This window comes from Talpa occidentalis, unplaced genomic scaffold (genome assembly GCF_014898055.3).
Source record: "Talpa occidentalis isolate TD23 unplaced genomic scaffold, MPIMG_talOcc4v2.1 talOcc4.9, whole genome shotgun sequence".
In the NCBI taxonomy this organism is placed as follows: domain Eukaryota; kingdom Metazoa; phylum Chordata; class Mammalia; order Eulipotyphla; family Talpidae; genus Talpa; species Talpa occidentalis.
In genome coordinates this window covers 53810646-53824489 of record NW_023605305.1, presented here as the reverse complement: position 1 = coordinate 53824489, position 13844 = coordinate 53810646, and the positions used below count along the sequence as shown (strand labels likewise).

Genomic DNA, 13844 nt, shown 5'->3' with positions numbered 1-13844 from the left:
TCTACACCAAATAAAGATATTGCCGTTTTGGTTAACCATTGTTTAAATGTTTATTTTCCTTGTCCTGTATTATTATATCTCTCAGGATTCTTTTGTTCATCCAGCTAATGAAATGAGGATTGGGGAACTTCACCCTTCATTAGCTGAGACCCCTCTGTACCCACCCAAACTTGTTCTGCTAGGGAAGGACAAAAAAGGTAACATTGTGAACCTGATGTGGAAAGTATGCCACAAATGCATGTGCATGATGAGTCACCCCTTGTAACTTATGATACACCTAATCTCTAGATATAGAAATATGTATTCTAACACTCATTTCTAGCATTTCAATATGCTCTCTGTTTTTCATACTTGCTTTTCTGGCTATAATTGTCATTGTTCATAGCATTATAATAATTTCCCTTTACATTTCAGAATCAACTGATGAGTCTGAAGTTGACAAAACTCACTGTCTGAATAACAGTGTTTCCTCAGGCACTTACTCAGACTACTCGCCCTCCCAGGCCTCGTCTGGATCCTCTAACACCCGGGTTAAAGTGGGGTCCTTGCAGCCAACAACTAAAGATGCAGTACATAATTCTTTGTGGGGTAACAGGTGTGTTTAGAATTCCCTATTTTCTGTTCCCAAATGCTTATTTTCAGCAACTTTTACAAAATGAAATCTTCTTAATTTGGGAATGGTTCGCAATGGTACGCAATGGTACGCACTTCTATGAGTGACATAGAAGACAGAAGGGACAGGTAAGCAAATGTAGTCCCCCTTGGATTTCTAAAAGTGGATGAATTCATTTTACATAGCAAAATCATTGTTTAAGGAAGTAGTCGTAGGAGAATAAGAGATTGAGATGATAGGACAAAACATTTTCCAATTATGAAATCAGAAGTTGTGTTTGCTCAACACTTATGAGGAATATAGACATTTCACCATCCCAAATGGTGTTATGGATTACAGTAAAATGAAAGTAAAACATGTATGTGCTTCAAACAAAACAAATATTCAATAAATTCTTCATTGCTGTCATCGTCATTTTCTCACCACCTGGAAAAATTAGAATGAAATAAAAATTTTTAACTTTTCCACAACGAATCTATATTATTTCTTTTTTACACAAAAAACAGAAGCCACAGAGTACAATGAAATGACCCCGTGAAGTAGTATTTGACCAATTCTCATTCCTTCTTTGCATGTAAATCATCCTAGGCTACAAAAAAGCAAATAAAAACCACCATATGACATAAGTAGTCAAAGACTTTAACCCTTATCTTATTGATAACATTACTACTGTTGGCACTTTTTTGGTAATAACTGTTTCTGCTCATTGATGCCTATAATAAGAATCTTAACTATTTAGTTTATAAATTCATTATTTGTGATGTAAGCTAAGATTAATTTAGGTATTTTTGGAAGATACCTTTTTAAATGTACTTTTTTCAAGTAGCAAGAGCACTTAAAAATCTTTCATTACCAAAGATATATAACTCAGTATTATTAATGTGCAAATAGTTTACATAAACAATAAAGTTAGCATCTCTAGAGGTATTATGGTGACTGGTGTAAACATACCATTGACCAAAAGTCAAAATATAATAAAATTTACATTCTAGAAAAAGAGATGTGAATGTATTCCCCGTATAATTAATGTAATATCTTTAGCAACTGGCATTCAAATAAATGTTATTTGAAGATGACCAGGTTCATTAGCATACCAAGCATTATGAGTAAGATACTCTCAATCAATTGATGGGAAATTCCAGGGATGGGGACCAGAAATCAGCCAGATTTCAGGATCATTACTGAGTAGATAGAATTTTTTCGTTCATCATGGTTCTTTTCAACAAATGTGAATTTAATACCTACAATGTGCCAACCATTATACTCGGCCTGAAGAGTAAAATTCTCCACCCCCGTGAGTTTACTTTTAAACAAAGGACACAAGACAATAAATGCAATAGGGTAAGTCAATTATGTAATATGTTAGAAGGTGATGCTCACTAGGGAAAGGATGGTTGCAGCCTTGCCTGCTTGTTCTCTTGCTGGCAGACCCAGCTCATCCTCGTTTTCATATTTCTTCTCCCCATTGTGTTCACAGGATTGCACAATCTTACCCACAGCCTCTTGATTCAAAGCCATTACTCAGCCAGCGGGAGGCTGTTCCCCCAGGGAATCTGTCACAGCGTCCTGACCGGCTGCCAATGAGTGAAGCTTTCACTGACAACTGGACTGATGGCTCACATTATGATAACACAGGGTTTGTTGCAGAGGAAGCCACAGGCGAGAATGCCAACAGTAATCCTCTCTTAAGTTCAAAATCTAGAAGCACATCTTCTCATGGACGCAGGCCTTTGATTAGGCAGGACAGGATTGTTGGTGTTCCCCTGGAACTTGAGCAGTCAACCCACAGACACACACCAGAAACAGAAGTGCCTCCTTCCAATCCTTGGCAGAATTGGACCAGAACTCCTAGTCCTTTTGAAGACAGGACCGCTTTCCCTTCCAAATTGGAGACAACCCCAACCACCAGCCCTTTGCCTGAAAGGAAAGACCATATAAAAGAATCTGCTGACATACCTAGTCCTTTTTCTCCAGGAGTACCATGGGAGTATCACGATTCCAACCCCAACAGGAGTCTTAGTAATGTCTTTTCTCAAATCCACTGCCGCCCAGAATCTTCTAAAGGTGTTATTTCCATTAGCAAAAGCACAGAGAGGCTTTCCCCATTAATGAAAGATATCAAGTCCAATAAATTCAAAAAGTCACAGAGTATCGATGAGATTGACATTGGCACGTACAAGGTCTATAATATACCATTAGAAAACTATGCTACTGGGAGTGATCACTTAGGAAGCCATGAGCGGCCAGATAAAATGTTGGGCCCAGAACATGGTATGTCCAGCATGTCTCGAAGCCAGTCAGTCCCGATGCTGGATGATGAGATGCTCACTTATGGCAGCAGTAAAGGGCCGCAGCAACAAAAGGCTTCCATGACCAAAAAAGTCTATCAATTTGACCAAAGCTTCAATCCCCAAGGAGCAGTGGAAGTGAAAGCTGAAAAGAGGATACCACCCCCTTTTCAACACAACTCTGAGTATGTGCAACAGGCCAGCAAAAACATCGCCAAGGATTTGGTTAGCCCGAGAGCTTACAGAGGATACCCACCAATGGAGCAAATGTTTTCTTTCTCTCAGCCATCTGTGAATGAGGATGCTGTGGTGAACGCCCAGTTTGCAACCCAAGGTGCCCGGGCAGGCTTCTTGAGAAGAGCCGACTCCCTGGCAAGCTCCACAGAAATGGCAATGTTTAGAAGGGTCAGTGAGCCTCATGAGCTGCCTCCAGGTGATAGGTACGGCCGGCCTCCGTATAGGGGCGGTCTGGATCGCCAAAGCAGCGTTTCAGTGACTGAGTCCCAGTTCCTGAAAAGGAATGGCAGGTATGAAGATGAACACCCTTCATATCAAGAAGTGAAAGCTCAGGCGGGAAGTTTTCCAGTTAAAAACCTTACCCAAAGGAGGCCATTGTCTGCAAGAAGCTACAGTACAGAGAGTTACGGTGCCTCCCAAACCAGACCAGTTTCAGCTAGGCCTACTATGGCAGCTCTTTTGGAAAAAATACCATCTGACTATAACTTGGGTAACTATGGTGACAAGCCATCAGATAACAGTGATATAAAGACGAGGCCTACTCCTGTGAAGGGAGAGGAGAGCTGTGGTAAAATGCCTGCAGACTGGAGACAACAGCTGCTTAGACATATAGAAGCTAGAAGGTTAGACAGGGTATGTTTGGCATTTCTCTGTAAGAATATCCCTCCTGCCTTTAGTTTTACTTTATTGGCATTTTTAAGCACATGTAGTGAAGCATGAACTACGTGAATGAATAGATGACCAGCATTTTATTTATCTTTCTATTGTGGGGAAATTGATCATAATAGTTTTTCGTAGATACGGTTTAGTGGTCTTCCAGAGTACATACCTCTAGGTGAATTATTTATCAAATCTAGCCTAAATATTGTTTGTTAGTAAGAAAGAATTCGAGTCTATTATACAGAATGGTGCTTCAATTGCTTCTAGCCATTAAGGCAAAATGCCTCTCCTAAGACACAAAACTGTTCTCTAGTGACCTAAGTATGGTTTTTATCGAATCCATAAAAAGTGAGTATTTTGTCCCTTTCTGCATGAACTCACTTATATTAAAGGCAGGCCTAATTTGTTTATAAAATTTGCATACAGTAACTGCTATGGGACTACTAAAGTTATTACTTCTAATGAGCAATAATCTTCCCAGCAAGAAACAAAAAATAAAATAAGCAGAGATTGAATACCCTTCTACACATTGTTTTATTTAATAAAAACTCTGTCACTTAAAATGCTGGGATTTCTATAGAAAGAAATAAATCATACTACAGACAACAAAAAGAGTATCTATATGGAGACTACAAATGTACAAATTCGTGTGTATATATAGTGTAGCAAAAAAAGGAAATTAATCCCAATTCAGTTAAAAATTGAGTCACAATAAAGCATGGAATGCATAGTGATTCGGGAGAGGTAAAAAAACAAATGAACAGAAAACCTATACAAAGTCTAGAATTATTTTTTTATTGCCTGTTTATATCTAAGAGAAATCTGGTATTTCCTTTTCTAGAAATATGATCAATTGACCATCATCACTAAATATGCTCTGTGCCTTGGGTGTAGAGGGTGTGCTCTGCATTCACTTTAGAGTATTAAAGATTCTTTTTGTGAAAATGGGGCTTTTTGCTCTCATTTTCTAACATTAAATGTTCAGTGCAAATTGGGGCTGTAGGTAATAATATACCATTAGAATGTTTCAGTCAATAGTTTTACTGTTTTATTTAGTGTCCTGCTAAAAGCACAGGCCACTGTATTTATACATTTACTTAATATTGAATTTTGTATTTTCAGGTGTACCCTTTTTAAGTAATTATGTTGTTTGTAGGTCGTGTCTACATGACAAGAAAACAATTATTTTTAAGGAAAGAGTGAACTAATAATGTGGGTGTGGGTGATAGTTTCTCAATGTGGAAATTGGTTCTGCCTTGCAAAATATTTCATCAGAATGTCTGTTTCAAATAGGTATGCTCAGTCCCATTGAAGGGAGACTCATCAAAACCTCATGACTGGCTGTCAGTGGGAGACACCTGGTCAGTTGTCACCATGCCTTACCTCAAGTTACACCCTCCATGTAGACAGATAACTTGGAGGGCGAAAATATTTGGGGCCAAATAATACAGTACAGTTTGGGACTCTGGCCTCGTGTAGACACGACCATACGTAACAGGGTAAGATGAACTAGTCAAGAAAGGTTATAAGAAGCTTTTTGGAGCATATGTACAATGACTAGTAATTGGAGGCAGCAGAGAAGTGAGTGAAAACAAAGCATGAAAAAGAAAAGACAAAATTCTAAGCATTTGGTACCGTTGTTTAATTACTGATAAAATGGTTCTTCTCCTGTGATCAGAGCTACTGAAAAATAAGTGGCTCCTCTAGTTGGACCAGAACTTGGAGAGAGGAAAATAGCACTGGGAGAGAAGGATTTGGATCAGCAGCAGTCTGAAAGCTCTGCCTGTCCCGAATTCTAGATCTCTAAAAGAAAACAGGTTTTTTCCATCGCTGCGGCAATACTGCCCTTCCTAATTAGTCCCCACACATCCCCTTTGTTTATAATTTTGTTTATAACTCCCTTGATCTGTCCTTCATTTTTCAGAGCAATTTTAATGTATATTCAAAAGTCTTCTCATTTAATTCCAAGAAATTAAAATACCTTAGACTATTGCTTGAAGCCATTGGATCCTGGAAGTTCTTCCTCTCCTTTTTTTCCCTCTCAATTGAGTTAGTTACCGAGTCGCTCAGGCTGTACCTTACTTAAAACCTTCCAGCTACTTAAAATGAATACAGGGTACTGAAGTACAGACGTATTATGTAAAACTACCTTTGACATAGCTGTGCTACTTGACATTCTGTCCAAAATCAGACTGCACCAGAGACATGCTGCTGCTTCCTTCCCAGTGAAACTTAGTTGAGCCATTTGAATCCTAGAAATCAAATAGTTACACCAGAAACTGTAAGATCATTGTTGATTCCTCAAAAATGAGACATGCTTGGAGGCTTGGACATTATTTAAGTTCAACAGCCAACATAATGTTGGAAAGAGATCTTGCTCCTGTTGACCTTGAAAAGGCAGCTCTAAGTACTGTCCTTACAAAAAGGTGTTTGTTTTCTCCTTTTGTGTGATCACAAGGCTCTTGCTTGCACTTCAGAGCCCCACTGTGACTGAGAGAATTTAAGCCAGGAACCCATATTTTTGAGAAGTCAACTGTTCTATTGAAATGGAGAGATCATAGGATTGGAGTAATATGAAACCTTAAGGAATCTTTCAAGTGCTAGATTGAAAGTTTCAGTGTCCTTTTCAACTTTGGCATGGTGACAATGAAAAATCTCTGGATGAAATAATCAGGGATCCATCATAACTCTAATTGATAGACAAGTACACCATCAGGAATATAATCATCTTTCACTGTAATTTAGTGAAATTTTGATGTTAAAAATCACTACTTTGCAAGTAATGCCCTCAGAATAGAACAGTTGCCTGTTGTTAATGTTCATAATTCAGTTTTTTAAAGTAAGTTAACTTCTGTAGATTAGTATTATATGCAGATTATGCTGATAATAAGAGTCTAAATAAGAGAATTAAAGGGGCCAAATGCTATCAAGTAGTATATTTCCGTGATAGTTGGAAAGTGAAGAATGTATTGATGAAAATTATTTGATGACAGAACATCCAAAATGTCTTAATTTTTAAATGAAGCTCTCTAGGAAAAAAGTATCTACCAGATATCTGTAATAATTTTAGAAGCACCATGATGTAAATATCACCAGGGTGTTCTTTAGTTATTTAGGTATAGTAGATCAATAGCATTAGTTTTCACATCAAAATTCCTTTAGTCTCACTATGAATTTATCCAGTTTAAAATGCAGTTTTTCAGAAACAAAAAACTAAAGTATTTTATCTACATACAACATATCTGATTGACTCAACTAAATTAATAAGTTCAATCAGTCAGATTGAATGATTTTTTTTTTGATCAGCTCTTTTTCTGACTTGTCATTATGGCCATAGACTGAGACAACCACAGATGACCAACATTTGTCCCAAGTCACTACGATCATGATATATGAGATAAGTTTTATGCCTTTGAGTTAGCAGCAAATATAAAACGAAGTATCTTCTTTGCTTTTTGTCTTTTCTGTAGTTTTGGATGGTACTCATTATGTGCATAACTAACACTGTTGACTGTATGCTTCTGTCTGATCAAGTGCATGTTTAAAAAAGAAAGTTACTGTTTGCCTGCTTAAAGTTAAATGTTATAAATTTAAACATGTTCATGTAATAATCAGTTTGTTGAGCATGTGTTCATACCCTGTCACATGATTATCTCCTCTACTCAGAATGCTGCTTACAAACACAACACAGTTAACCTTGGCATGCTGCCCTATGGAGGTATTTCAGCAATGCATGCAGGCAGAAGCATGACTTTAAACTTGCAGACTAAGTCTAAATTTGATCTACAAGAACTACCTCTTCAGAAAGTAAGTATGGACTGCCCTACATGTGTCAGCATACCAAAGCCAATTAATGTTGTTTGTTCACCTAATGTGTTTAGGCTGTACATATAACCCCGCTTATAGACTCTTGTGAGTCCAAAAAGCACAAGGGCAGATAATGTAGAGCCAAACTCTTAGCTGCTAACTGAATATTTGTAGCTATACTGATTGTCAGATTTCTGCTTAACAGCTTTGCTTTTTGGATTGAGCAGATACATGGTTTTTGTTTTGCTTTAAGGATCATTTTTCTTATCAGTTTTCTTTTTTCTTTCATCCTTCATTTTACTTTCCTATGTATATTTTTTTTTAACATTTTTGGAGATAGCCTTATCTTCTCTTGCTGATGATGCAGTTGAAGGACAGAGCTGGAAATTATTATTGGATTTTAATTGATTCCTTCTAAAAGACCTAAGAGTCCTAAATTAGAATGGAAATTAAGTGCCTGGAACTTCTAAATTTTTCTTCAGCAAATTTTCTTTGTGTGAGATCTTACACAGAAATAAAACATAAGAAAACAAGTTTGTGACGTAGCTTGCAAATTGTTTCTCATCACAAGCTAATGGAAAAGTGACAAGTTCACATGATTTTAAATGAAAATGTAGACTCATTTGAAAGAGAATATACTGTAAGATGAGACATTTCCATTATCAGAGGAACATTTCTACTTCTTTTATTAAGGGAAAACTGAGAATGCCTATTTTACCTGTTTGAGTTGATTAATGTCTTCTGTCTTGGTTACATTTCAATGCAGACTAATGACTCATTTTCACACAATATGTCACTATGACTATATAATTAATATAGTCATTAGTCTAGTAAGTTTATGTGAAAAGGCAATGCAAAATAGGGATAAGGGAATGGCCATAGCTTCCAAATACTCCTCTCTTAATAAAATTAATGAACGTATGGAACAAATTCCCATCCCAGCAAAGTGAAGATCATAAGACCTCAAATTCATGTTTTACTGCTAAATTAGTTGCAATAACAATCCCTGAGTCTGGATAGTTTGCTTCCTATGTGAGTAGAGCAATAAAATCAAAGAATATTTATAATAGCTTTTACATCACTCACAATCACTTTTTAAAAACTAAAGTAAGAACTTGCATATTTCTTTGATTTATTTTTTTAATCATTTATTCATACAAGAACTGGTATGTAGGCCAGAGGTACCGGGGATGAGAGCATTCACCAGAGACGGGAGCAAAACAGACAGATCTACTGAAATACACTGCTGAGGGGTGCAGTGGGCGAGACAGGAGAGGCCTGTTGCGCCATGTGGGTTAGCTCCCTGACCAAGTGCTAACTTGTGCCTCAGTGGCTGGTGATAGCTTGATAGCACTGAGACTTTAACCCCTGTGCCACCAGGGAGGCCCTAAATGTTGTTTTTCATGTCCTCAGTCTAGTGTTGTAAGACCCAGTGAAGTGTGGGTAATTTTCTCTCCATGGAGAAAAGCAAGACTTTGATTTGTAGTATTGGCTAATGTTACTGAAATAAACACTCCCTCTATGGGCAATTTCAAGGTATTGATTTAATATCCCTGAACTAGGAGTTAGGACTTGAATGTAAGTTGGCTCCAGCATGCTGGTATCAGCAGGACCCCCTTCACTGGAGACTCCACTATAAGGGAAACTATTTTTCATATCCTCTCAGATGCCAAGAGCTCACATCCTTACCCTACAAAAACAATTTCCAAAAAGGAAATTTATTTGCACTAAAGCAATACATGAGATATTGCAACTTAAATAAGCACCTTAACTAAAGTATTTGGCCAATTAATTAGAAATCAAGCCCTTACGTTAAAATGGTGGAATTTTAAAATGCAGTGAGGAGATCCAAGAGATTTTGGTATAAAAGAAGTTAGTGATCTCTGTGTAATGGAAGCTGTAGTTTAAAATCCCTAAAATTCTATAATATGAAGTCTTTTATTTTGCCTAAATTTTAGCAGTATTTATACCTCAATGTTGAGACTAATATAGATCTATTCAGTCTAGAAAAGGGTGTTTCTCAATGTCTAAATTATGCACGAGGTATAAATTTATGTACCTTTATTGTCATGTTGAATTTCTGATGTTGTTTGGGATACCCTTGAGAATGGGTTCATTAATAGCTATTCTAGCTCTAAGAAATATTGCAGTTATAATATTAGAAGACTTTTTAGCCTTCCTCTATTGGGCACAGAGATAATCTAGAGAAATTCTCCCTGGAAGCTTCATAAAATTGCAAACCAAAAATAATTCATGCATGAAAAACTTCATCTCATAATGGAGTTTTACCTTATGGAAATAAGGAATTATCCTTATTTGCTTATTATCCATACCAAAAAAAAAAAAAAAGGTAGAAAAGGCAAGACATAGAAAAATAACACAGACAAGACAACTTCTCCATTACCCCCCAAGAAGATTTTATGACCTACAGTGATCAGTTTAAGAGTATAAATTTTACCAATATAGGCTTCTGGGACAACTTGGCTAGCCTGCCACCATTAAGGAAGCCTTATCAGGTGGGGGGTATTGAGTGCTTAATCAGATGAAAGAATACTGTGGCTTCCACTTCCTCCCTTGGACTCCAGCCGAGGTCTCTGTTCTATCACCTCAGTGCCCAGATACATCTCTTCTGCAGAACTTTAATTTGAAAATTTGTTTGGGTTTTCTGCCAAGTTTTAGAGTCAGCCTCCCTTGAGATGCAGCCTCTCAGATTATCCCATCTGGACTCCACTGACCCTTGCTAACTGGTCCCATACGTGGGGTTCTGTTTCCCTAAAGCCTTCTCACCAGGAGAAGAAGACAAAAATTATCTTCCTTTGATTTAAAAAATTATAAAAAACCTATTAGAGCACTTTTGTCTTGCTACTTAAAATAATAAAATTGTTGTTTAAGATTTCTTTGCAGTCCCACTAGGCTTGCCAACCATGAGTTATGCTGGATTGGAGTAAGAGCAATGGGTAAACATTTTCAGTGGACAAAACTGTTGACAATGTGTTCATTGGCAGGGAAATCCTGAAGTTGTGTTTTTCGTCATAAAATTTCTCAATGATATTGGCTATTTCTAGTTAGGTGCTGTGGAAAATGGCTCCGGGGTGTCCTAGAAAACAACAAATAAAGTCTCCTAAGGAATCTAAATAAACGTTTTCACATACTGCAAGTTAAGAACTGGGAAGGGAGTTGCAACATACTTCTGTACAGGTGGTGCCCTCCCTAGGAACAGGCAGGAGCTAAAATTCAGATTTTTCCCCACACTCACCTCTTGTAAATAAGAGAAAGGAACACCTTTTTGTATGCTTTTCTGTTGTAAATTGTCTTTTTTTGTTACACTGCAGCCAAAGAGGATGGTTTTTGTGTGTGATTCCTACTTCCCCCCTCTCCATTTTTGAAATTGACAGAAAGCACTGTTTGTGCTGAGTTTCTAACTTGGCATATTTTGGGGGTTTTGTTTTTTTTAGATAGCCAAAACATATCCAGTTTTTTTTTCAATTTTATTTTAAATGAGCTTGCTATAAACTCATTAAAAGATACAACTACTTGTGAATGAAGCTTAAAGAACTCTGCACTTGATAAAGCATTTAACACTAAATTTTATGTGAATGAAAAGTAAAAAGTCCTCCAGATTTTATAATGTATTTTGGATATTGCTGATTTTTTCATATTTATTATATCCCAGATTTAGTCTTAAACATTTTTCAAGGAGTAAAAGTTAAATATAGGCTTTCCATAGTATAAACAGAAATTACATTTTCTGTGGTAATTTTATGGAACCTCTTAATGTATTAACAGATATTAATAAATAAAGGAAAATTAGTTTAATTTCTTTTTGTTTTTATTTTTTGATGTCTATTCTAATTTCTTAAAATATAGCATTTAAAAACCAAGACATGTAAGACATATAAATCAGCTACTAAATTATAAAATTATTCATTTTCAATTTAATTTCTTTATTTATTTATTCACTTCATTCCTTCTTCATCTTTTGTGTACTGCCTCTCCAAAAAGCATTTCAGGCAAATTTCTGATGTTATTAATAGTTCCATGTGCTTCTTTGGATGTGCTCTGTTGTAACTGAGCTTAGCTATTGTCTTGAAATTTTATGTTATCAGAGAGAAATATAATATTGTAAAATGTCAGTTTAAGCTACCAATTTTATTATCCAGATTAATAGTAGAATAAATAGATATTTTGATAAAAAGGAATAAAGACTAGAATTTATTGAGAATGTACTATGTACCTGGTACAATGAGGTACTATAAATATGTGTTTTTGTATGACTCTCACAAAAACCCTCAGAGGAAGTATTTATCTCCATTGTAGAGAGGAGGAAGCTGAGACTCATATGTTAAGCACAGGAATTCACCTATATTTTTACTGTTTCACTATTGTAATCCCTGCACCTAGCACAATAGGAGGTAGAATTTGAAACTGACTCTGCTTGGAAACCAAGTACCTACTGTCTCTATGATGATGCCTTTTCAAATATTTATCAAACCTTACATTTTCATAGACACTAACTCGTAATAGTTGATAAAGCCCTTTCATGAACCTTATTATCTCATCTCATCTTCACAACTATCCAGAAAAATAGATATTATGGGGTTAAAAAAAAGAATGCATAGGCAGAATATGTTAACTAATTCATCTCTATGTACAGTGTTCTTCTAGTTAGCTGAGCTTAATAAATGCAAATGCTCATAGTTACCTTATGCTCTTCGAGATCTACTTGCATTTCCTAAGCTTGCAATATCAACAAGAATTATGTTTGGTAGAAGTAAAAGGCCAAAGATTGTGAACTTAAGAAAATCATAAGTTAATCTTCCATGATTCTGCAGCCCCTCACACAAGCAGAGCTCAGGAAGAAATCATTGACTTTTTCTTACTCCTGCAGGTGACTGGCTGCCAATACAGTAGTGTGGTCTCCTCTCTCCACAAGAGAAATTGATAATTTGTTTCTTGTTCTTTTTTTAGCTTCTACCAACATATTAAATCATAGCACCTACTGCATATTTACTTATTGAAATAGAATTATGCAAATTAATTATAATTTCAGGGGAAAGGAAGCTAAGGTGTAGAAATAGATATTAAATAACTTTTCATGTAATTTTTCATAGATGACCTCATAGCTACGTTATTAGTTAATATCCCACCTTTTCCATGAATTACAGAAATTTAGATAGCAATATTTGCATCTAAATTCTATTTAAAATTCTACTGTCTTTTCTTGTTGGATCTATGCAGATGACTCAGGATCAAGTAGTAGCAACATTTGGTATGCATTTATTTGTTCTAGTTTCAAGGATTTCTTTCTAATGCCATTTTTTCCTGCTGAGAGCAAAGCAAGATTTATGCAGGACTGTGGGGCATCTTATACCTATGGTTTCTCTTGATTTCGCTGCACTTGTTATTGGCTTCATGTCCCTCAAAAAAGAGTCACTTACTTTTCTATTATATGTATATTAAAAACACACTCACACACAACAATGTCAGCCTATAAATCCTCATAGACAATGGCCAAAAATACCAAAATAATTATATTGGTACTCATAAATGTGCTTCCTCACTATTATGATGACAGATTGATAATAAAATCAATTGGATATTTTATCATCACCTTCAGACTGGATCCTATGAAATCAAAATAAGTTAGATCCAAATCTGGCATTTGTAATGCCTTTGTAATGCCTACTTTTTTTAAAGACATGCAGAAAAAGAGTATAACAATAATTTTACCGGAAATATTTTGAGGAAAATAGTTTTTAAGTCATTTTTTTTAATCCATGGTAATGTTCTTTGTAAGCTATGTGCCAATTATTAAGCAGAATAGACCCTTGAACTCTTAAATGATACATCCAAGACCTTTGCAAAGTGCTAAATTCTAACGCCATTGTCATATAATTACTCCAGCAATAAGCAGTAAGTATAATTTCCCAATCATTCGGAGCACCCAACAATTAGCAGACAGGAACAAAGATACTGCATCAGCTAAGCTCAGTTACACATATATACGAATCCTCGTATATGTGTGCCTACACATATACTCACATATGGACATACATATATACACATGCATGCCCACACCCATCTACATGTGCGTATATACACAATATATGTATATATAGACGCATAGATGCACATTTATGTCTCAAAAATATTAGAAACTATTTCTTCCAAAAGGCATCTGTGATCATTCACAGTAATCAAAATCAAAATGTTAAATGTACAAATTTACACAATCATCT

The 13844-nt window shown here is 36.0% G+C and overlaps 1 protein-coding gene across 11 annotated transcripts in view; it reads left to right on the top strand.

Annotated features, from left to right (window-relative positions):
* Window positions 1–13844, top strand: part of LRRC7 (leucine rich repeat containing 7) — a 433981-nt gene that overhangs the window by 357412 nt on the left and 62725 nt on the right. For 7 of the 11 annotated variants that reach the window (XM_037499532.2, XM_037499531.2, XM_037499526.1 and 4 more), the window contains 4 exons: window positions 86–197; window positions 415–595; window positions 2091–3771; window positions 7465–7605. In XM_037499532.2, the coding sequence (XP_037355429.1) occupies window positions 86–197; window positions 415–595; window positions 2091–3771; window positions 7465–7605 (2115 nt within the window). Of the gene's footprint in view, window positions 1–85; window positions 198–414; window positions 596–2090; window positions 3772–7464; window positions 7606–13844 lie in introns of those variants that run through there. The other 4 variants (XM_037499527.2, XM_054691287.1, XM_037499529.2 and 1 more) reach the window with 4 other exon arrangements.